The following is a 22,004-nucleotide window of genomic DNA, read 5'->3' on the forward strand; positions in this document are numbered from 1 at the left end:
TTGTTCTGAGCACTACTTCGTTCTAAATCGCTTCCAGGAAGTAGTTGATAAAAACCTTTCTTCATACCAAGTCGTAACTAAATATCCAAGGCCAAATCCGAGGGGCAAACACACACCGACAAAAATCTCTGCCATATAGAAAATTCTTACAAAAAACAATGTTGAAGTTCAAAGAGCTGCTTAGATATGAACTGATGTCTTGAAACACAAGCATTCATGAGCATTTTGTATAGCAGTTGCAAAATGTTAAACATTGAGCATCTTTTTAAACACCCTTTTTCACAATACACACATTGAGAACAGTCTTATTGTGAAAACAATTTTTTTTAACCTAAAATATATTGTGTAAAGGATGAGGTTTTACTAACAATTTATTTATTCATTCAAAATCACTTTTAGCAAAACAAAGAAGCCGTTATTTTAGGAAGACACGTGAACGTTGACGATCCCAAAGCGACCCGCATGCGCAGAAGACGACCGTTAATGACGTCACACGGAGGCGCACTGTTTATGGAAACAATAATGGATGCCGCCATGTTATGGATCGATTTTAAATTTGTTAAGCAGTGGTAGCCGACAGTATCGCCTCGAAAATCATTACAAGATTAAGGAAGCTAACAAACAGAAAGCTAAACGAATTGAAATGGCGTTTTGAGGAGCATTGACTGCAACTTCTGTAGAGAGGTCAGTTTTAATTGGAAACAGGACGGGTTTGTCAGTGACTGTTGATTCACTCCTCCCATTTCGCTAGGGGGCGCTGTAGTTCCTTTACAAGAAGGGAGGTGACAGAAAAGAAACTTACGGCAGACCAGCAATGCACTTAGATTGCAGTTAGCCTTAGCTAACGGTCGTATCAACCACAAAAGCATATTCTATTGGCGTTCATGAGTGTTGCCCAACGTGATGAGTTATATTAATGCTGTAAGCTGTTGGGAGATTAGTTTCTTATGTTTTATTTGTGTGCTTGGCATTTGCTAAACGCAATTAGCCAAATGCTAACTGTGATTTGCGGCACCGTGATGTTTGAATGCTGATATTTCAAACATCAGTGTAAACTTTGCCTTATAACCGGTTAGTTAACCAAGTGATGGTCAATCTAAATCTATGTTTAAGTCCGTTAATTGAAGATTGCAATACTAAGTATTGAAGTTTTGTTTCTTATCTTTATTTGCAGTTTGACCGGCATGACCGTGTAAAAGCACGCGGCAATAAAACGAATAAACAATAACAACGACTACCTTATGTTCTTTGTAACAGACTTCTTTCACAATGTCCTTATTTTTCGACATTGTTCACGTCTGGATTTCCGCGTCTGATTTCTGGCGCGAAACTGAAACGTGTGTTTGACGTCAGTAACGTAAAAGTTGGATAAAATGGGATATTACCATTCAGGCAGCAGATGCTTTTAAAAACTACAGGATATGGCACAGATCGGAATTGGGCCGAGAAAAAGTTGAACGTGGGGACATTTTTATTTTTTACTCCATTTCTACCCCATTACAGACTGGGGGATGACCTTATGTGAGAACTTTATTTGCACAATGTAAAAGTGACAATTCAAATATCTGAATGCTTCAAAATCAACTTTATTGGTGCAATACCAGGAAACATTACTAAAATTCTTCATACAAGTTTACAAAATTATTGCTTTAAGACCTTCTAAAACATAGCAGCATTTTTAAAATGAATATAGATGTAAATATTCATCCTTTAAGTAACTTCATGTAAAGACGTGAGTCAAAACATCCCATGAAGCAGACAAATCCGAGACCGATCGTTGGGATCTATAGAGATCATGTGAGTGCTCCTGGAGTACAGTAGAGCTGATAAACTGTCCTGCTCAGAGCTGGACCCAGATTTCTGAAAAACAGTTAAAATAAATGATTAAACATTATTAATGTTTCTAAATTAGTCGCTACACATTCTGTCTGGATCACTTTTAACCACCTCTTGCTCTCACAACAAAAAAAGGCTTCAAATAAAAATCACTGCAAACCTTTGTAGCTTCCCGTATCGAATGCAGGAGAGGAGTTTCTCTTTCTCAGATTCACTTCCACACTTTTCATAAGCTGCCAGAAGACTGAGGAGGGAAAAATATGATGAACAGCAGTAAATTAAGGATAAAATAGTATAAAATCCAGATTAGTGAGGCAGTTGAATCCTTGTCTAAGGAATAAATAATCTGCTTTTTGATTGGTCATGACTGTCACCATACAGTCAGTTTTGCATATTTTTGATTCATTTCTGTTATCCGAAGTGAAACATTTTTCTTCTTCTATGGTTTTGCTTCCCTTTGGATTCGCAGATATTTTTTTACACAATCTACTAACGCTTAGATCCACTTTTCACAAATTCATTCTGAAATTATTTTAAATGTTTAAACACCAATACTCTACTGTCTCTTTAAGATGTCATTTAAAAGTTTTGACATACCTGTGCGGAGTGCCGTACTGCTCCAATATGGCGGCTGCTTTGTCTCCAGACAAACCGCTGATCTGCATCAGCTGTCTGGCAAACACTTCCCTCACTGTCTGACACTGCAGAGGAAGAGGGTGTGTGAGTTTACAAACACAAGACTAATTCCTCTTCAAATCATTAACAATGTGAGGGTTTCACCTTGTTTTTGACGGCGCCGTGGTTGAACTCTGCAAAAGAAATGAGGGAACAGGACGGGTTCCCTCTCTCTTCTTCATCGCTTGGTACGTCTCCCTCCAACTCCCTGGAGCGACAGACCAGCGTTCGGTTCTGGGATTAAAAAATAAATAAATAAAAGCAAACTTTTTTTTTTACAGGCACCCGCCTATCCATGTCTTATATTGTTTGTTCTGAAATATCGGTTTCACCTCTGAGGATTAAAAACAAATTAATTCATTAAACAAAAGACGACAGAGTTTTAACGCAGCTCATAAATTCAGGGTTTAATTATTTTTTCTTCACAGTTAAAAATGCCTGTAAGATTTTGACCTTTGTGGTTCTTTCATGTGCAGATATTTGTAATTAAAATATTGGATTTTTACAAACAGGCAGAAATCTAGAGCTGCATCTAACGATTTATTGCTTAATCTATCACTTATCCAAACAGATTTCTTGTCAACACTATTTCAAAGCTTAAATTTCCACTTTTCAAATTAGCATTGCCACTGCCCTTCTTTGTCAGATTGTTGGCATTTATACATTTCTATTGTTTGTTTTCAGAAAGATGCTTGTTTAACTGAAAGTGAAGAAGAAAGCAGGTTTTATCAGTTTGTTTCCCACCTGGTAGAGTTTACTCAGGTAGCGGGTCATGACTGTGAGGTAGGCGGCCGACTCCCGAACGTCCTGGACTCGTTTCACAAAGAAGCCGTCAATGACCTAACACAAAATATTCAAACAGAACAGCAGAAAGCTTTAAGAGTAACTCCAGATTCACTGTTTTTTTTTTTTTTTTTTGCAGATAAATTGTATAAGTTAATTATTAACAGTTCTATCTTTATGTTTCTGTGCAAATTCTGACATTGTCATGTAATGTTGATGTAAATATTTGGCCTAAAACAGACTCAGTGCTGCCCCCTTTGGGCTGAATTGTGGCTACTGCGGCTAAATTTTCCTACCATTGCTGCTTCATAAAAGCCACAAAAGTATGTAAAAAAACTATAGAAAAAAAGTCACTAGATTTGAACAAACACTTTAAATAAGTTTGACCTGAAACAAAATGAATATTCAGGTAAAAGCATTTCCATATTCTATGTTGCTGTGGGGACAGTTTCTCTTTGAAAACCTTGAAGAACTGATTCTCAAAGTATCAATAAAATTTAAATAAAAACATGGTGCTCTCTTTAAGAAAACTAAAAATAGGTCATTATTGGGTTTTTCAGACAGATAGGGATAAAAAATATGGGCAAAATAGATTGTATTTATGTTTATAATGTAAAAACAAGTAATTTTTGTTTCTATATAGTTTAGAACTAACGCAATAAAAACTTAATACTCCATTTATAAGACCTGTTATTCACTATATGTCAATAGAGAACATTTAGTTTCAGTTTCTTTCTTTCTTCTCACCTGTGTGTTGACGATGGCCTGCTGCAGAGTCGCTTCAGGTAAACTCAGGTGAGCCGCAGACGAGCTGCTGCCCTCCACCAGGTAGATGGGCCGACGAAGACCGCATCGCTTCAGCCGAAACTGACAAGAAAATTAGAGTTTCAAAAATAGTCTACGCTCATTTACTCCTGATTACACGTTCACTTTAACTTGAAGCTTATTTATTGAGTGATTTCAAGACGCTGAGCAAAAACAAGCAGTGTAAAAAAAAATATTCCAACATATTTGAACTTGTTTGGGAAAGGTTGATGGATCCACATTTATCACTTCTGATATCTGAGGTTTTAGGATCAGCTGATACATAAAAACATCTGAATTCACTCATAAACGTACAGAGATGCAGATTTATTTGATAACTACACAAGAACAGCTCATTTAAATACATCAGTACTTTAGTCAAACATGTAAAAACAACTTTAATTTGTTGAGTCAGCAAAAATTAGGAGTAAATCAGTCAATATAAAATAAATAATAAACTGACAAAAGGATAAGATGCATGTAAAAATAAACGGCAACAAACTTTCTTTCAAATGGTTCAGAAAGTGGAATTAAGAATAAATATGAAAGCGTAGAATTGGACTGAATAGATCCGCCCTCATGGATCTATTCACATCGTCACCGATACGCAATCTCGGTTTTCTTGGACCAATACAGATGTTGGTATCGGATCTCTAATGAAAATACTATGAAAGTTGCTTGTTCCACATTTTTACAGTTCAAACTCAGTTTAAAACGTTTTCATGAAACACTGAAGAACAGAGCAAAACTTGAGTTTATCAGAAAAAAAGAAACAAAATCTTACTTTGGAGAAACATATTTTAGTGTTAGCAGTTTTCAGAAAAACTCTGTCTCAATAAAAACAAACAAAATAAAAAAAAGACACTTTCCGAGTTAAAATGTACATAAAAGCAGAGAAAGAACCAACATGTCTGCTCACCTTCTGTTCCCTGAAGCGTCCGTCGATGATGCTCCCACACAGGTCGTCCATCCTCTTCCTCTCTATGATGTAATCCAGGACGAGCTCCCTGCCTGCAGGCGCTCGCAGCTGGCCTGCACGTCAAAATGAAGAAAAACTCACACTGAAGCAAACGGAGAGTAATAACCTACAATCCACGACTCACATTCATTCTAGTAGAAAACAGTCAACATTTTGAAGTTAACCATTTTTAATTTTTTATTAATTTGGGGGGTTTTCTGCAACTAAAGTATTTTTTATCTTTTTAGATAATTTGCTATTCTTCTTCAGGAAGCAAATGTGCTTCAAGGTCAAACCAGTTAATTTGACGACTTGTGGCTGAAAAATTTATCATTATAAAAGCGAGTCAATAATTATTGATCAGTTTTCTTTGTTTAAGTATTTATTTTAAATTTTTAAAAAATACTTTTCAATTATAAAACAATGCTAATTTATTTTAAATTTCATTTATATTGCTATTGTAGCATAATAATAAATATTGTGTAATAAATTGTTATTTATTATTCAAATATTGTTACTTTATTGTAAATTAATACAATAGCTTTAAAAATAGAGTTGTTAAATGTTGCTCTATAGTTTGTAATTTTTGTATTTTGTTAAAATAATTTTAAAGTTTATTCTGATGATATTTTTGCTCTGGTGTTTCTTGCGTTACCTGGAACAGGTGCGACCTTTTCCCGCGCCACCCACAGGAAGTCTCCGACGTTCAGCTTCCTGACGTCGAAGCCGACTCCGTTCCGCTGAAGCTCTTTGACGAGTTCCTGCTTCCTGTAATGGCTGCCGCTGCACAAACCAGGACGGGGAGAAAACATTTAAAAAAGTACCTTCTTTTCCTCTTTCAGCTGCTCAAACGTTCAGAATAATGTTTCTCACCCCGTCGTCTCAATGAAGTCAACACACAGGACGACATCGTAGGTTCCAGGTAGGAGACAGTCTCTGTTTGGCTTCCTGCTGGTCGTCATGTTAACTTGTGTTTTCCCAGGTAAAGACAACCCGCCGCCATCGCTGCTGGACTGAGAGTCACCGGTGGCTCGTTCTGACAGACTCTCCTCCTCCTCTTCCTCATCACTCACAGTCAGATCAACCACGGCGTCTTCCTCTTCGTCCTCTGGTCCAGCGGTTCCCCTCCTGTCCTCCACCAGGACGTTTCTCCTCTCCTTCTCCACCGATTCAAGTCGCTCGGCCAAAGCGAGTCCCTCATCCGTCAGAGAATACCTAAAACAGAGAGAGACGCTGAAATATACAGGTTCCCACGTTGAATCCAACTCTAGTTTGTGTTTTTATCCACTACTCAATAATTATTACATTTATTTAGAATAAATGCTGCCTCATAGTTTGGGATTTTAGTTGGGATTTACAATTTTTTTTATCACAATTCATCCATTTGATTTTCTGTAATATTTTATATGAATCACATCAGATTTGATTGTATATTCACAGTTCTTATGGGTGTTTTGCTGCTGGACAGCTCATTTGGTCTTTTCTATTTCCAGCTTGATAAATTTGACTGACAGCCAATCAGAAATTATTTTGACTTGTATTTAAATTTTTAAAAAAATATTGAAAAACAGTCCTCCCAAAAATATTTATTTTTGTATTTTTTTTCCTCCTCTTCCCTCTAACTTTCTCAGGTGTCCAAAATGTGGGCCGCGGGCCATTTGTGGCCCTCTAAATCATTTTATTTGGCCCCTAAGCTCAAGTCAAGACATATAGAATTTAAACAACAAAATAGAGACAATTGATGACCAAACAGTTTGAGAATTTCCTGTTTTTCTTTTAATAAGGTCACAGTTCAACGCCTTTTTAAACTGTTTGGATCTTAAATGATGTATAGATTTCATTAAAATTTGTTCTTTTTTTGTTGAGCAGGAAAAAATAAAAATTTTGCCATTTTTAATTTAATGAATTTTGTCCATCAGTGCTTTAAATTTGCCAGTTTTGACTCCCAAAACTGGCAGGGACACCACTGCTTAAGATCAAAGCAGTTGTGTGATGGAATGGCCTAATCAAAGTCTTTTAATAGCTTCAGATACTCTGCAAAGTGGAATGAGCAAAAATGACCATATTAGATACAAAAACAGGCCACACTTTTCAGCTTTTACTCAAAATCACAATGAAATGCGCAGAACTTTGTTGTTTTAATGTCACAAAATGTGTAAAAACCAAATGGTTTTGAATAATTTTACTATGAACTGAACATTTAAAGGATGTAGTTTAGTAACCTGGCGGGATTGTGAGTCTTTATGAGCAGGTTTTTCTGGATCAGAGTGCTGACTGAGGACCAGGCGGTGTACTTGCTGCCAAGATCGGGCTGCAGACAAAGAGGGAAAGTTTTAGAGGAGACAGCCGGAGGAACAGCAGCGGATCTCATGAAAACTCACCACAGAAAACGATTTGTCACACAGAGGCTGAGCTTCCGACTGCAGCTCCATCTTAAACATGTAGCCTTTACTGCCCGGTATCTACAGGTGGATAAAAAGAGTAAGAACTGGTCCAAAGTATTTTAAATTAATTTAACAACAGAATGGTACCTGCTGCTGTCTGTAAAGAGTGAGCAATACAGCATATCCTCCAGATCGCTGCTGTGGGACGTACTCCCTCTTCTTCTTCGTTCCTCCTCCTCCTCCTCTGTCCTTCCCGGCATCATTCCTCTTTAAGAGATTAATTACACAATGATTTTACATAAAGTTACAGCATTTAAATATTCATTATAAGTGTTTTTATACACATTATATTTAATTTAAATATTAAATTAATCGAAATATGTTAATTGTTGATTAAATTAACTAATTTAATATTAAATGTTTAATATTTCAATATTTAATTTGACGTTAAATACGTAAACTGAATATTTAAATTACATAATTGAAAATTTATTTTTATTATTAAATATTTTGATTTAAATATAAAAATTAACATGGTATTTAAAATATTAATTTATATAAGTAAAATGCCTTTTAATGTCAGTGCGTCAACAGGAAGCTAATTAAAAATGTTTCTAAGCTTCCATTTATTTAATATAGGCAGGAGAGAAAATGGTCACACAGCGCCCTCCGGTGGACGGTAGAGGGTATGCACCTCAATATTTAATATTTATCACATTTAAAGCTTTTATTTCCTATGGGAAACGATTAGGGCCACTGGAAAAAACAAAAAACAAAACAGAAATTCAGAATTCTCAGATTAATATCAGAATTCTGAGAATAAGGTCACAATTTTCATATTTTATCTTTCTGTGAACACCATTTTTCCCATTTATATGAAAATATAAACAAACCAAAATATAAGAAGGTCGTTTTGATCACCTTCCTTGAAGGAGCCAGAGTGTTGCTGCTGTTGTTGTTGTTGTATGTTCGGCCAGGAGGGGGCGCACCTTTGGGCAAACTGTGTATTGAAGCGTTGGCACCTGAAAGTACAGAAGTCAGTGAGAAGAGCAGAGCTTCACCTGTATGTGATGAAACATTTCAACCAGAATAGCATTTTGTACATTTTTATTCAGTTACTATTCAATTTTTTAAATGTTTTTGCATTGATATTTAGAAAATGTTGCGAGAATGTCCCTGTTTTAAACACTAATACTTTAAAAAATATTTTTCTCTTTGCTGTGATAATGTTTAAAGTTTGAAGAAACATAGAATAGAGCGTAAATATTTTTACATTTGCTACTATTTTTAGCTACAGTGAACTCAGTTAAACCTGCAAGCTTGGCTATGATTTAACATTATGTTTTCTTTTTATTCCACAAATCCATTTATCTCTTTGCCAACTATCTACCAAATCCATTCATTTATCTATTCCTATGTCAATCATATGACAGTGGATTTGGGCCTTTGAAGCCACAAATAAAAGAGACACAAATTTCCACCAAAAAACTCAGAAATGTTGATATTAATCAAAAAGAAAGCCCTCGGCGTCTGTTTCTTACCGTTTTGTCTGTAATGTCGCTGCAGTTTGTCATCCAGTATTTTGCAGAGTCCGTCTCCAAAGTTTTTAAGGATTTTTGCTTCTTTCGCGTTTTTTAGTGGAAGTGGATATTTATTTAAAGAGTTGATAGCCTGAAAGACAACAAACAAAAGTAATTTGAATCAAATATTTCTGTGCAAACATCTCTTGCAGTTTTACAAAATACTTTGTGTTTCTTATTATTACTTTAAATAAATCTGAAGTTTTCATTTTGGTTTATAAAGAAATTACATCATATTATTTCTGTTTTTTTCTTGAAGTGCTAATCAATCACAATCACTCTACTGTATTTTTTTCTGATGTTATACTTTTTTATATTTGTATGAAGTTACATGCTTCAGCTTTTCTGCCATTTTGCTGCTGGTATAGCTGAATTTCTCCACAGGAACAATGGAGGTCATATCTCATATTTTCACTAACTCATTACATTTTTGAATGTTTTCTTTCCTTTAAAGCAAACATTCGGTTTGTAATAGAAAATACCCAGCGACTAACCATCTCTGAAAGTCTTGCCTTTAAGAAAATATTAACTTAAATCCAGTGAATAATGGACACAAGACCAGAGAAATGGGTCTTCATCACGTCCAACAGGATGAATTTGCCCCTGATGAGCCTGGTACCTTCTGGTAGGTGTACTGGATCTTCAGGCCTTTCTCCTTTGCCTCGTCTCGGAGCTCGGTGAGCCACTGGAGGAACAACGGGTTCGGACAGGACGGCAAGGCGCGCTTCCGTCCGAACCGAACCGGCTCGGAACCGGGCATCCCTGTAGAAACCCAACAGGACACGGACACTCGCGGTAAACTCACTGAATAACGCGAGAAAAGAGCGAGAAAACAAGGCATGAGTAAGCTAAGCTAACATTTTAGAGCGTTTATCTGAATGTTTTCACAAAGAAATGACAGATTGTTGAAGTAAATACCAGTGAAACATAGTTTTATCAGAAACAGTTCTAATAAGATAGCTTTGTGTCCGTTAAAGTTGCTCACCGTGGTATTTTCTTACTTACTGAGCTGCTGGCTGGCGCCTTGTTTTCAAACGTACCGAAGAACTTCCTTATTGACGTCGGTCACGTGACCCACGTCGCTGTGGAGCGCAGATGGAAAACAGCGACACCAAGCGGTGAGGATGGTCTGATACCGCCGAGAAAACCCGAAGATGTTTACGTTTTCTAAAAAAAAAAATACTCTTCTGGGTTTTTCTTTTTTTATGGCGATGGTGTTTTGTTGTTCTTGTTTGTAAATATTTTTTGCATTTTTTGTTATTATTCTGCATAATCTCACTCTAAAAATGGGTTATATGCTTAAAAAGTCTTTGATAAGGAAAAAATGTGCAGTGAAAAAATACAATTAAAGGCAACAAATGTAGCTCAAGCATTATATTAAACTGAGAAGAGTTTCTAGGAAGTTTTAATCAGTAATCAATTTAATTCACGACTTCCTGCATAAGAGGATGGGGTCTGTTGGTCTTGGCTTCTGTTCAAACATGGCAAAGACAAAAATCATGACATTGTGATGCAGCAGATGTGATCATGACTTGTCAGAAAGCTGTGACAAGAAAACCTCATAAGTTAAACATCAACCCTCAGATCAAGTGATTTGAGTTTGTTACACCATGCTGAGAACGCGCAATAACAAAAAACACCTGGAAAAAGATGGCCTGCTGCTGAATATGCAACATAGACTGAATCATAATCTGTTAAATCCAGGAGTTTATCCAGCATTTAGGACAATAGGATGTGTCATTTGAAAATTGTTCAAACGCCCAATCAGTGCAACAATATCCTGGGCCACACCCAGCATAACAGTGGGCAGGTCGCAGTTTTTTGTTTTTTGCTTGTTTTTTGATATTCCTTAAGGTGGAATTTATTTTTCTATCACTGAATACAATTTTTTTCAATGTGAGTTTAATAAATGAATAATTTAATTTTGCGGACCCTGGACTAATTTTGTGTGGCCCCCACAGGCCCTAGGCCACAATTCAAGGATAAGTTAAAGAAATTAGGACAAAAACTTAGATTTTTAAGTGAAACTGTCATTAAAATATATTAAATGCAACAGGAAGTGATAATCTTCTCCAAGCTTTCTGGGGTCTTTCTGCTGTCATGCTGACGCATCAACTTATACTATTAAGTTTTCTTTAAATCACCTAAATCTGCTGGTAATTCTTGTATTAAAACTTGGCTAAGTAAAGCAAATGTTTTCAAATGAAAACTGACATTTAATTCTGTTTTTCATGATAGAATAATTTTTTTTTTCAGTTTTCTTTTACCAAATCTAAAATAATAAGAAAACTACAGTTGCTTTCAACTGAACAAAGAAAATGTGCAAATATTTTGGATCTGTGAAAAAAAAAAAATCACGTTTTTGGTGATTTACATTTTCAAAATTATATTTTTTGACTCTAGAGTATTTCTGAGCTGAAGATTTTGGGCCATGTGACAAAAAGTCTGGACACCCCAGTTTTTGTCTGCTATTGTATGTTTTGCAGTTTAAAATGACACAAGAAAGAAAGTACATGTCGAACAGAAAACCTTCTGGACACGTCAAGAAAACGCTAATTTCATAAAAACAATGCTTAAACCTAATTAAAATGCATTACTTTTGAATGATTCCATTATTTTCCTACACAGTCTGTGTCTGTTACCTTTCACAGACCGTTATCCGCCTCGGTTTTCCTCCCTGTATCCCCGGGCTGAGAGCAGCTGGAATCCTGCGACAAGACTCGACAGGGATCAGGAATCCAACCTCTCCCCCCAACCGCAGCTTTTCTTAGACACAGTCAGTCCAACGCTTGGCAAGAAGCAGGAGAATGGGAGGAAGAAGCTCAAGAGAGACAAAGACAGAGAGAGAGAGATAGAGAGAGAGAGAGAGAGAGAGAGAGAGAGAGAGAGGTGTAACGGTTTGGGAAGTAAGAAAAGAGGCAAAATAACTGTTCACTTTCTGTGATTGCAACCGCCTCGTCAAACAAGAAAAAATAATGTCTTCTTCGCTTCTTTAGAATAACTTTAAAGGTGACCTGTTGAGATCTTTAACAGGTTAGGATAGGACTGTGGCCTATTTTCTTTGCACAAAATCATCCTTAGATATTGAGATTTTACTCTGATCAGTTCTGCTTTAGAGGCTTTGTCACTTTAAAAAGCATCTTTGAAAAACATCAGTAGAACCTGCTGCACAACCAACAGGAATGCAGCAAATGGTTTCTGGATGACAAGTCAACAACAGCAAAAACAAAAACAGCATTCAGAGACAGAAAAACAAAACAAAACAAAACTTGTTCAGCAACAGCACATAGTCACAATAAACATAAACTTATAGATGACTCAAGTAAAACAATTGCACATCTGCAACTTACTGTGACATACTGGGATCTATCAGAGTCTTTAATACATTCCAAACAGAACCATTGTACAGTGCATTCAGGGGTAAAACCAGCTGACCAAATGTGCTGGAGTTCTACTTGGGCTGCTAGGTATCAGGCTGGGCCTTGTTGCGGTTGGAGTTGGGTTCTCAACACCAAAAACCTGTTGCCAAAAAGCAACTGAGTGTTGTTATTTTTTTTATGCAATTGTGCTGCTTTTAGAGGCAGTTGTGACCCAAATGTAAGTATATAAATGTGCAAAATGTGAATTTTGCATAATAGATCCTCTTTAAAGTTAATGCAGCCTCTGTTTTCTTGACAAAATGGTTCAAAGAGGCTGGATGTTTTGTAGAACCACATTTTTTATTGCATCCTCAACTGAAAGCCAAAATATGTGAAAGTCAGTCATACTTTTAACTGGGTTTGGATCCAAACTTTGACTGTGCCATCAAGTGGTCTTTGGACTTTCCACAATGGCTCATAATAACTTTGGCTTAAAACAACAAACAACCAAATGAACTAAAACATTTGTTAAAATTAAGAAGCCAAACTTTTTTTCTTGGTTTTTCTGAAACAACTGCTTGGTCAGAAACGTTTAACCCAGTGAGGAGTAAAATGCTCCAGTTGGTGTTTGTTTTACTCCGGCACCGTTTTCAAACATGAAGTTATGTGTCTAAACATGATCTGAACCAGGACTGTGTGTGTTAATCCAGCTCTGAACAGGAGCAGACAGGATGTTGAAATGTTGGTTTATAGAGAATAGCATCTGACTCATGCTAGCATCTTTAACTCCACATTATGCACTGCAAAAACACAGAAACTTACAAAGTATTTTGGTCTTGTTTTTTGTTAAAATATTTATAATTAACAGAAAACAAGCTGGTGTTTCTTGCTGAAAAGTCACTTGTGAGTTAATTATGTCATATTTGAAGTGTAGTAACATGTTTGCATTAGAACCTAAATCAAACATTTTGTGTTTTTGCAGTGTATCATGACGCCTTCAGTGACCAATGAAAATGTTGCAATGACCAGATTAAGTAAATATAAATTTATATATATTTTGGTTTTAGTAGTTTATTGAAGTTGGTCTGTGTTTATTTTTTTATATTATACTAAAAACAAATAAATATATATCTTGGGTCAGCAACCATTTGAATTCAAGGAGCCACTTCGGCTATAAAACATATTACTTATAGCTGCAAACACTCTAAGTTCTCCATATTTAATATTATTATTTTAAAATGGAATGAGACTAAAGTAAACTCAATGTTTTCAGATTTTAGAACAAAAATGAATCAACTTACAAAGGAGAAAAATATGTTAATTTTTTTACAAGGCCAGTCCAGCAGCCCACTTAAAAATAAAAAAGCAAACAGTTTGAAGCTAAAACAAAAAAAAAAATCTATTATCATAATAGTAAGTGCTTTGTACCAATGGTTTCCTTCTGTTGGAGATATTTTATGCAGGTTTTGCATAAAGCCACACAGAATAGCTGCTAAAATACCCTTTATTATTACCTTTAAAATTAAATAAACAATTCTTACTTGGTTTAGTAAAAGCCACATGCTCAGAGTTACACAAATAAATTAGTATTGGACTAAAATTCATTATTTTACTAAATTGAAATAATAAAAATGGTTTAGATTCAGATATTGGAAGCCAAAAATTTTAAATTCTGACCAATTTTCTTCAAGCTTTGCTAAATTTCTGTCAGATTTACCTGTATTTATTTAACATAATCTTAACTAATGCTTATCCAGCCTTTCTAAATAAACTTTTATTCAAGTTGCTTTATTCTTTAACAACTTTTAACAATGCATATTTCTGTTTCTTTATCATTTAAAAAAGTCTCATTAGACGGGTTGTTAAACTCCTGAGCTGCAAACGTAGAAAACAAATTAATTTAAAAGGACAAACAAAACCAAGTCGATGTTATGTAATATATTACTTGCTTTAATAATAATAATAATAACAATAAAGTGTTTTCCATTAGAAAAATTAATCTCTTCTGTTGCACAGAGAACCCCACTGGTGGCACAATCTCATACAAAACTATAAAGATGAGCCAAAACATAATCAGGCGAACAAAGTCTGCATTGTTGGATCAAAGGTTCTGATCCGGAGCGTCTCCTAAAAAGGTTCCACCCGGTTTGAGGTTCTTCTTGGAGAGATAAAATAAAAATTAATCCCTGAGGATGAAAGTTGAGACGTCATAATGTTCAGACTCATTCAAGTCAAGGTTACTCTCCTACGTTTTACCAATTTTCTTACAAAACAAACCCAAATCCAAACCCTTTCGATCAGTATAAATATATAAACAAACACTCCACATGTCCGTGAGAAAACTCATCCCTCCTTCATCCGTCCTGTCTGAGTTTTTGCCGGCGATCTACTGCCCGGCCGATCCGTTGGTGTCGTCGCTGTCGGCCTCCCGGGGCGAGCTGGGAGCGGATCCTCCGACGGAGCCGGCGGCCGGCGCTCCCGGCCCGCCGGCCCGCCGCGCGGCCTTCCCCTTCAGCAGCGCGCTGTGCGGGTGCAGCGAGTGGAGGTGGCGGACCAGCTCGTCCTGAGTGCCGGCCGTGTGGCCGCACTCCTCACACACGTACAGCTTGTTGCGCCGCTCCTTGTACTTGTACTCCAGGGTGACGCTGTGGATCTTCCTCATGTGGGACTCCAGGGAGCAGCGCTGGGTGAAGGCCTTGTCGCACAGCGAGCATTTGTATGGGCGGACGCCTGGAAAACATCAATCAATCGATCGATCGAGTTGATTTCTATCGCACATTTCAGCAACAAGGCCAATTAAAAAGAAGAAACCAGCAACAAACATCACGTTTTGTCAGTACACATAAAATATATGAATCAATATATTCTCTAAACAGGCTGGGTTTTATGTGGATTTAGTTTAACTCAGTGTTTCAGCTGTTTTGCAGTTTTCTGGAAGTTCCTTCCAGTTCTGAGGTGCATAGAAGCTGAAAACTGCAAAATCACAAAATCTTATTTTTATTCTGTTTTCCAGTGCAAATATCTTAATACACTTGAAATGAGACAAAACGAACTTACAAGTAACGTTTCAATGAGATTTAGGAGCTTGTTTTTGAGAAACTCATAATTAACTTTACAATGGATAAAACTATAAATATATACATATACATATATATATATATCAAGATTAATGAGATATTTGCACCTAGATCAAAAGTCCCTGGTAATATTAATATATACCTGTGTGCGTGCGGACATGTCTCTTGAGGTCAAAGGTGTCATTGAAGCCTTTGCTGCAGAAGGTGCAGAGGTGTCTCTTGGTATCACTGTGGCACTTGATGTGTCTGTTCAACATGCGCTGGAACTGGAAAGTCTTCTGGCAAACCTGAAACCAGAAACAATTTATAGAACCATGATTTTTACTGAATCTACAACCTGACAGGAAGTCAACTGAGTTCTGGACTTTAAAGGTGTGTGTTGATCCAGACCAACGCACACCAACACCAGACGTCACGGTGATCTCACCTTGGTGATTTAATGGCTTTTTCAACAGAACAATGTTGTTATATTTACACTACTGATTTGTGTGTGCAGAATTAAAGCTTTAGTATGTAACTTTTAGAGAAAAATGTGTTTTTTATGAGTATTTGTAAACTCTGTCACCATGTTGTTCCAATTTAATATGAGACAAATAATTCTGTGAAAAGATCGATTTCCTCCGAGCTGCTATTGAAGAAATGAACAGCTACCGTCCAAAAACAACCAATCCGAGCCAGGGGGAGGGGCTTAGTGCTGTCAATCGATCTTGAGTACGCGCTACTAAATGTGAAACTCACTGTTACAAAAAAACTGTCATTGGTGGCTATCCTAACTAGCATTAATTCAATTATTAAAGATTATATATTGATCCAAATTCTTGCAATGTTATGATTTTATTATCAGAATTTTATCTTTCAGTTTTCACAATCCCTTTATATGGGCCTAAAGTGAAATATACAGAATAACTTTAAAACATTCATGGCTGGTCTGGATGAATCAATAATGAATGAATGAAATAATGAGATTAATCACTTTAATTGTCCAGTTATACCTGGCACACAAACGCTCCTGCTGTTGTCGGCGGCGTGTTCTGACTTTGGCCAGCTGGTCGGCTCACCATAGATGGTGGCGCCGAGGGGGCGGGGCTTTGTTTGGGGGCAGCTGGCATCACAGCGGCTTGTGGAGGTAGAGGTTGCGGACTGGGAAGAGTTGGAGGAAGAGGAGTGGGATCAGGAGGCATCTCGCCTGTTGTTACCTGTTAGAAAAAGAAAAATGCAGATCAAGCTTAAATTAACGAGGCTAATGCGTTTCTGCTAATGACGTTTTAGCTGTAAGAAGTTTTCCTTTGGCAGAGAAACTGTTTTATCCTGGACATAATTAGATATTATTATGACAACGTATCAGGAAAAAAAGAGGAGTATATTTCCACCAATAAGGTCAAAGTTTGAGATTAAAATCTGAAATTTCACTGAAAAGAACTTGGAAATTTCTGAGATTGAAAAGTCAAAAGTAAGCTAGAAAAAACTCTGAAATTTAAAATTTGTCAGAAAATATATGGATTTTCAAAACTTGGCATTTTTTACTTTTGAAACTCAAAAATTTCCAAACGTGGAAAATATTTTAGTTTTGTCTAGAAATTTCTAATAATAATTTCTGAGTCATAGAAATTTTGGGGGGATTAATCTCAGACATGTTAATTTTTTTTCTAAAAAATTTCAGAGTTTGAAAGGTCGAAAAAAATTTGACTTTTCAAAATCAGAACATTTGACTTTGAAACTTTTCATAGAGATAAATCTAAAATGGTCTGAGCTCTTTCTGACAAATTTTCCACTTTTCAAAATCAGAAATTTCCTTGTTTTTCTTTTTTGTGGAAAATTTCTGAGATCAATATTTTTTGGCATAAATCTGCTCCTCATGTTTTTCCATGGCTTTATCATTGTACATCAACTTCACCACTATAAAATATCAGAAAATAATCTAGTTTTTTATTTTTTTAAATATTGCATAGTGGAAACTGCAGTTGTGTTTTCTTTCTCACCTTCATTTTGGACCGGACGTACAACGACCCGCTGTGTAAGCTGCGCCTGATGTCCGACCTTGGCGGCGAGCCGCTGGGGCTCCGCGGTCGTCCCAGCGCGGTGCTGGACGGCAGCTGGGCGCGGCTGTCCGATGAAGAGTGTTTGGTGAGACAGAGAGGAACCGTCTCCGCAGGACTCGCCTCGACCTCCTTCATCAGACCCGAGTTCGGGAAGATGGAGACTGGATGGACAAGAAGGGCAGAAAACAACATGCTGTGATTATTTTACAATAACATATTTAATATGTCAGAACCTCAGGTTGGACGATATGGATGAAAAACAATATAAGCAGTCGATATCAATAATTATTGATCGGTTTTATCGTCTTAAAAATCTGAATCACTGCCAGACTTAAATTTCTGTTTCATGCGTAGTTTTCACTGAATGCCTTGTTTTGTTATTTTTAAGTTGCTTTAAGGTAGAGCGGCGTAACTTTAAACTTGTTTTACTTTATTTATTCGACTTTGTAGATTATAAAACCTTAACACCAATATTTTCAACGTCTGCGGTTATTTTAATTTAGTTTTATTATTGAATTCTCATATTTCTCATTATGTTGAAGCTCTTCTATGCTATGTTATCTGTTCAAAATAATGTATTATAAAAAAAAACAACAATAAGCGTCATCAACAGCTGGTAGAAATGAGAGGTTGAGCAGGTGAAGTCTCTCCTCTGCCTACGTCTCCCAGAATGCAGTGCGGTTCTGGAGTTACATTCTATTGATATTAAAATGATGATGCAAAACCTGGCAATGTATGTTTAAAAAAAGAAAGTAAATGTGGTTTTAAACTGGCAGATGTGAGCTGGAATACTGTTGACCAAAGGAGACAGAAAATTAAAGAAGAAAATTTCTGCATTACTGGGTTTCACAACATCTTCCACCGTTTCCTTATTTGCACAACGACTCTACTACCAAACACACAATCAAATAAGTGTGTTTGCATGGTTAGGTGTGCTCCTGTTTGGGCTATCGTCGAGTAACTCGCTTTGCACGCAGACACATGCCTGGAAACACACACACCAACCTATACAAAGACATCCCCATTACAGTTAAACTTGTTGAACCAGACGGTCTTGCAGCACCAGCTCTTTACCTTCCTCAAACAATCCACCTCCGCAGGGCTGAGCGTCAGGGTTTCTGCGTTATGGTAAAGGTGAACACTGAGCTTATTACAGTTAACTACTGAAATTGAGAGAACATTTTCATTAACACATGTAATATCCCTCGTTTATGTGTTTATGAATTTATCTATTAGTTTTTTTCCCCCATAGAAACAGTCGGAAAATTACATCACTCCATAATCCTTCAGGTGACACGTCGGCTAATTGGCAAAATGGCGACATAGATAGCTGGTTGTTCAACAATAACTGAATATTTATTTTTTTTGAACGGTATCACAACACAAAACTTCGACCATTTTGAATTATAATCTGCACCTAAAAACCAACAAGACACGAAAAACTAAAATATTAAGTAGTAAAAACATAAGTGAAACTAATAAAAATTAACAAATACACTCTGAAAATTTGCTAAAAGTAACTGAATCAGAAAAAGAAAACGTCACAATGACATAAAACCAGATTTTAACCACGGTGTGCAAGAGCAGAACATAACAGAAAATATCAAAGAAAGCAACCTGATTGACAGAAAAAGCCAACGGCACATTGTGAAGGCGTGCTTTTGTGTGTGTGTGTGTGTGTGTGTGTGTGTTTGTGTGTTTTTCAGGCCGCCCATTGGCAGGTGTGGCCCATAGAAAACAAGGAATCAGTTTATTTTGTCAGGCTTGAATCTGATAAAACCCAAATGTAAATGCAAATGTGGCCCCTGCAGCGAGCTTTAAAGATGAGAAGACACAAAAGCTGATCTATAAGCTTACACAGCTAACGGTTCGCCGCGGCACAGTGAGGGCTCTGTGCCGCCTCGGCAGCGTATTTCCTAATGAAATGCCACTCATGGAGCCCCAGTGGATCTTTACAGAGAAGCCATCTGGTGATGATGACGTCCTGTCAACAATACTAAGTTACGACTTCGCTGGGTGACGTGGACTTAAAAGTTTTATCACGATTTTTCTGTTTTCACAGCAATAATCACCACAAATATGCCTCTTAAAAAACATGTTTGTTTAGAACAATAATCATAAAGAAATGCTGTTTGTCTCACTGTGCAGTTAATCATATTTATTCATGGAGGAACAACATCTGATTGTTTTTCGTTTGCTGAAGATTACACTTGTTAAAAGGATCTGTTTCCACAAGCAGAAAGTAAATAACGTTTCCTTGAAATGGCCTAAAAGTCTTAATTACCTGTGTGCATTGATAGTTTCTGTGGCGACTGCTGCTTGTGGACATTTAATCTCAACTTGCATTGTTTGCTCACCCGTCCTTCCCCCCATCAGCAATGAATGAGATGTGTGTATGTCTGGGTGTAACTGGATGACGGGGTCCAAAATACCCAAACTTCTTTCATTTCATGACGAAGTGGAAGGAGGAACAGCAGTGCTGTTTGCACATGTTATAGTGTTTTATTTTTTTTTTATTTATAGCATTGCTCAGCTGAGAGAAAGAGTCAACAATCAGCAGATAACTTCATCAAACACTGGGTGTGAGTCAGGGTGTGTTTGCTAAAGGTGTATTGTCTGCAGCAACCGGCTGTTCAGAGGGTCCGTTACATTTTCCTCCATTCAATAAATATTAACCTTCAGGCAGCTTAAGCAGCGACACTGAGAGTAGATCCCAGGATACACAGAGATCATTTAAGACCCACTGATTTAACACTTGGGTCATTTCAGAGCCAAAATCTCCTATTTTTTACAGTTTCATGTTTGCTTTATGAATCCAAACGGGCAGCATTTGTTAGCCAGGCTTAGCATAAAGGATGCACATCAAACTTAGCTCTTTAAAACAATAGAGCAGCACAGACTTAACCTCTGGATGTATAACAGTTAAAACACAAACAAAATTCAGTTTGATTTCCTAAAATTATATCTGCTTTCCTGTAAATTTGCTGCAGCAACTGAAAGAAGCTATTTAGCTTGACTTGATTAAACTATGCTTAGATTAGCATTACAACTTGTAGACCACATTATCAAATACAGTTTTTTAATCGTAAAACAATACATTTTAAATTTAATTATGGTGAAAATGATAAAATAATATGTGAAACTTTCAGGGATTGTTTTGTATTTCCGTAAACTGCTGCTAAGCTTACCTTGGCTAAGTTTAGCTTAGCATGATGGAAGTTTCTGCTAATGAGGCAAAATTTACAAGCTGCCAAGTTTGTGCTAGTTAGCTTAGCTTAATTAAGTCCAGTTTGGGATGAGAACTGAAACAAACATGTTTTAATGTTAATAAACAATTTCTCATCATGTAAAGATCAGGAGAACTCAAGCTGTAACGCAACAATGTTTTTAGTTTATAAAATGCTAATCAGGGAAAATTTTATGTGTTTGACAGAAATACTTGAACCAATGTATCGAAAGTTCTTGTAGTACTTTGTTGTTTTTATAAATTAATGGACCAAATGTGTTGCTTCAAACAAAAACACCTGAGTTTTGTAGAGGGACACAATTTGACCCCTTAAGTCTAAAACTCTGAAAAGAGAACGGGATACAAAATCTATTTTTATAACTGAAAAACAATAATTATGCCTTAATTGATAAATATTTCTAATACCCCACAACTACAAACCTTCAGATTATCTTTTTTTTTAAGTTTGCAGGCATTGATGCTGGAAAAGATTATTTTTAAAAGAAAGTTCAGCAGGACGTGAACTTTTATAAATAAGATTTTTAAGATATTTACTTTATGTGAAGTTTAGATCTCATAATCATAACCAAACCTTCTTGGTGCAAAACAGAGTGATACATCCTGTTTCTTTTTCATATCAACTCGTCACAGTTAAACTACTTTATATTTTCTTTGTGCTGGTGGAAAATACAGAAAACAACATATGTTTCCTTACCTTTGACCACATATTTATACCATTAAAATAAACATGTTTAACCAACGAATTGATATAATTCAGAATATATCATGTTGTTGAGAAATATACATGAGCTAAAAGAGTTCTTGCATAAAGACACTAAATGTGGTATAACTCGCTCTACAGCTTACCGCTGACTTCTTAAGATAGGCAAATTTAAGATTTTTTTTCATGTAGTTGTGCTTTACATCTAAGTACAACCCAAATTAAACTATTTCCCAATTAAATATTCAGTGGGCAGTTAAATCTGAGCTTTGACGTGAAGGAAAACTGCATGTTTTTGTTGCTGTTTGTAACATTAATGCTCCTGTTACACAACTAAAGCCTCATCAGTTGTGTGTAATCTCAGAGGTGGGCCAAAGCAAACTGTTTTCACACCAATGACCCATCAGAAACTGGTCCTGGCACATGCTTGTGGATTATGAGATAAAAATAAAACTCCTACACACACAAATTTACACACCATCTAAAAATTTGTCCAAACTGATGGCATCCTGTGGCTTAAAAAAAGTATTCAACACGCCTCCCACTCTCTTTCCCTCTAAGG

At 36.5% G+C, this 22,004-nt stretch overlaps 2 protein-coding genes across 5 annotated transcripts; both read right to left on the bottom strand.

Annotated features, from left to right (window-relative positions):
- Nucleotides 1–1,598: 1,598 nt before the first annotated feature.
- mus81 (MUS81 structure-specific endonuclease subunit) lies at nucleotides 1,599–10,060 on the bottom strand. 3 transcript variants are annotated; one of them, XM_055025246.1, is made up of 16 exons: nucleotides 10,026–10,060; nucleotides 9,640–9,782; nucleotides 8,982–9,111; nucleotides 8,362–8,462; nucleotides 7,588–7,707; nucleotides 7,438–7,518; nucleotides 7,279–7,367; nucleotides 5,930–6,271; nucleotides 5,712–5,839; nucleotides 5,018–5,130; nucleotides 4,042–4,161; nucleotides 3,256–3,351; nucleotides 2,617–2,745; nucleotides 2,434–2,537; nucleotides 1,997–2,080; nucleotides 1,599–1,860 (listed from the first exon to the last, which is right to left on the bottom strand). In XM_055025246.1, exons 2-16 carry the CDS (start codon nucleotides 9,778–9,780, stop codon nucleotides 1,794–1,796), a joined length of 1,845 nt encoding a protein of 614 aa, XP_054881221.1. In that variant the 5' UTR covers nucleotides 9,781–9,782; nucleotides 10,026–10,060; the 3' UTR covers nucleotides 1,599–1,793. The 3 variants fall into 3 exon arrangements, with proteins under 3 accessions (XP_054881221.1, XP_054881222.1, XP_054881220.1); XM_055025247.1 differs by having other exon boundaries at nucleotides 10,006–10,050; XM_055025245.1 differs by lacking the exon at nucleotides 10,026–10,060 and having other exon boundaries at nucleotides 9,640–9,967.
- A 4,248-nt stretch (nucleotides 10,061–14,308) lies between these two features.
- On the bottom strand, nucleotides 14,309–17,654 carry ovol1a (ovo-like zinc finger 1a). Of its 2 annotated transcripts, none has more exons than XM_055025250.1 (4): nucleotides 17,436–17,654; nucleotides 16,515–16,652; nucleotides 15,599–15,743; nucleotides 14,309–15,109 (listed from the first exon to the last, which is right to left on the bottom strand). In XM_055025250.1, exons 1-4 carry the CDS (start codon nucleotides 17,628–17,630, stop codon nucleotides 14,766–14,768), a joined length of 822 nt encoding a protein of 273 aa, XP_054881225.1. In that variant the 5' UTR covers nucleotides 17,631–17,654; the 3' UTR covers nucleotides 14,309–14,765. The 2 variants fall into 2 exon arrangements, with proteins under 2 accessions (XP_054881225.1, XP_054881223.1); XM_055025248.1 differs by having other exon boundaries at nucleotides 16,449–16,652.
- Nucleotides 17,655–22,004: the final 4,350 nt, after the last annotated feature.

Source organism: Poeciliopsis prolifica, unplaced genomic scaffold (assembly GCF_027474105.1).
Source record: "Poeciliopsis prolifica strain line A6 unplaced genomic scaffold, Auburn_PproV2 SCAFFOLD140, whole genome shotgun sequence".
In the NCBI taxonomy this organism is placed as follows: domain Eukaryota; kingdom Metazoa; phylum Chordata; class Actinopteri; order Cyprinodontiformes; family Poeciliidae; genus Poeciliopsis; species Poeciliopsis prolifica.

What these genes read in the sequence shown, in the direction of transcription:
- mus81 (XM_055025245.1), bottom strand. Translation starts at nt 9,861, where the DNA reads ATGCCTTGTTTTCTCGCTCTTTTCTCGCGTTATTCAGTGAGTTTACCG. An exon ending in GCGACATTACAGACAAAACG is followed by an intron (nt 8,463 to 8,981) that starts GTAAGAAACAGA and finishes CTGTACTTTCAG; the next exon opens with GTGCCAACGCTTCAATACAC. An exon ending in AAAGGTCGCACCTGTTCCAG is followed by an intron (nt 5,131 to 5,711) that starts GTAACGCAAGAA and finishes TTTGACGTGCAG; the next exon opens with GCCAGCTGCGAGCGCCTGCA.
- ovol1a (XM_055025248.1), bottom strand. Translation starts at nt 17,630, where the DNA reads ATGAAGGAGGTCGAGGCGAGTCCTGCGGAGACGGTTCCTCTCTGTCTC. An exon ending in ACGTCCGGTCCAAAATGAAG is followed by an intron (nt 16,653 to 17,435) that starts GTGAGAAAGAAA and finishes TTTTTCTAACAG; the next exon opens with GTAACAACAGGCGAGATGCC. An exon ending in ACATGTCCGCACGCACACAG is followed by an intron (nt 15,110 to 15,598) that starts GTATATATTAAT and finishes GATGTTTTCCAG; the next exon opens with GCGTCCGCCCATACAAATGC.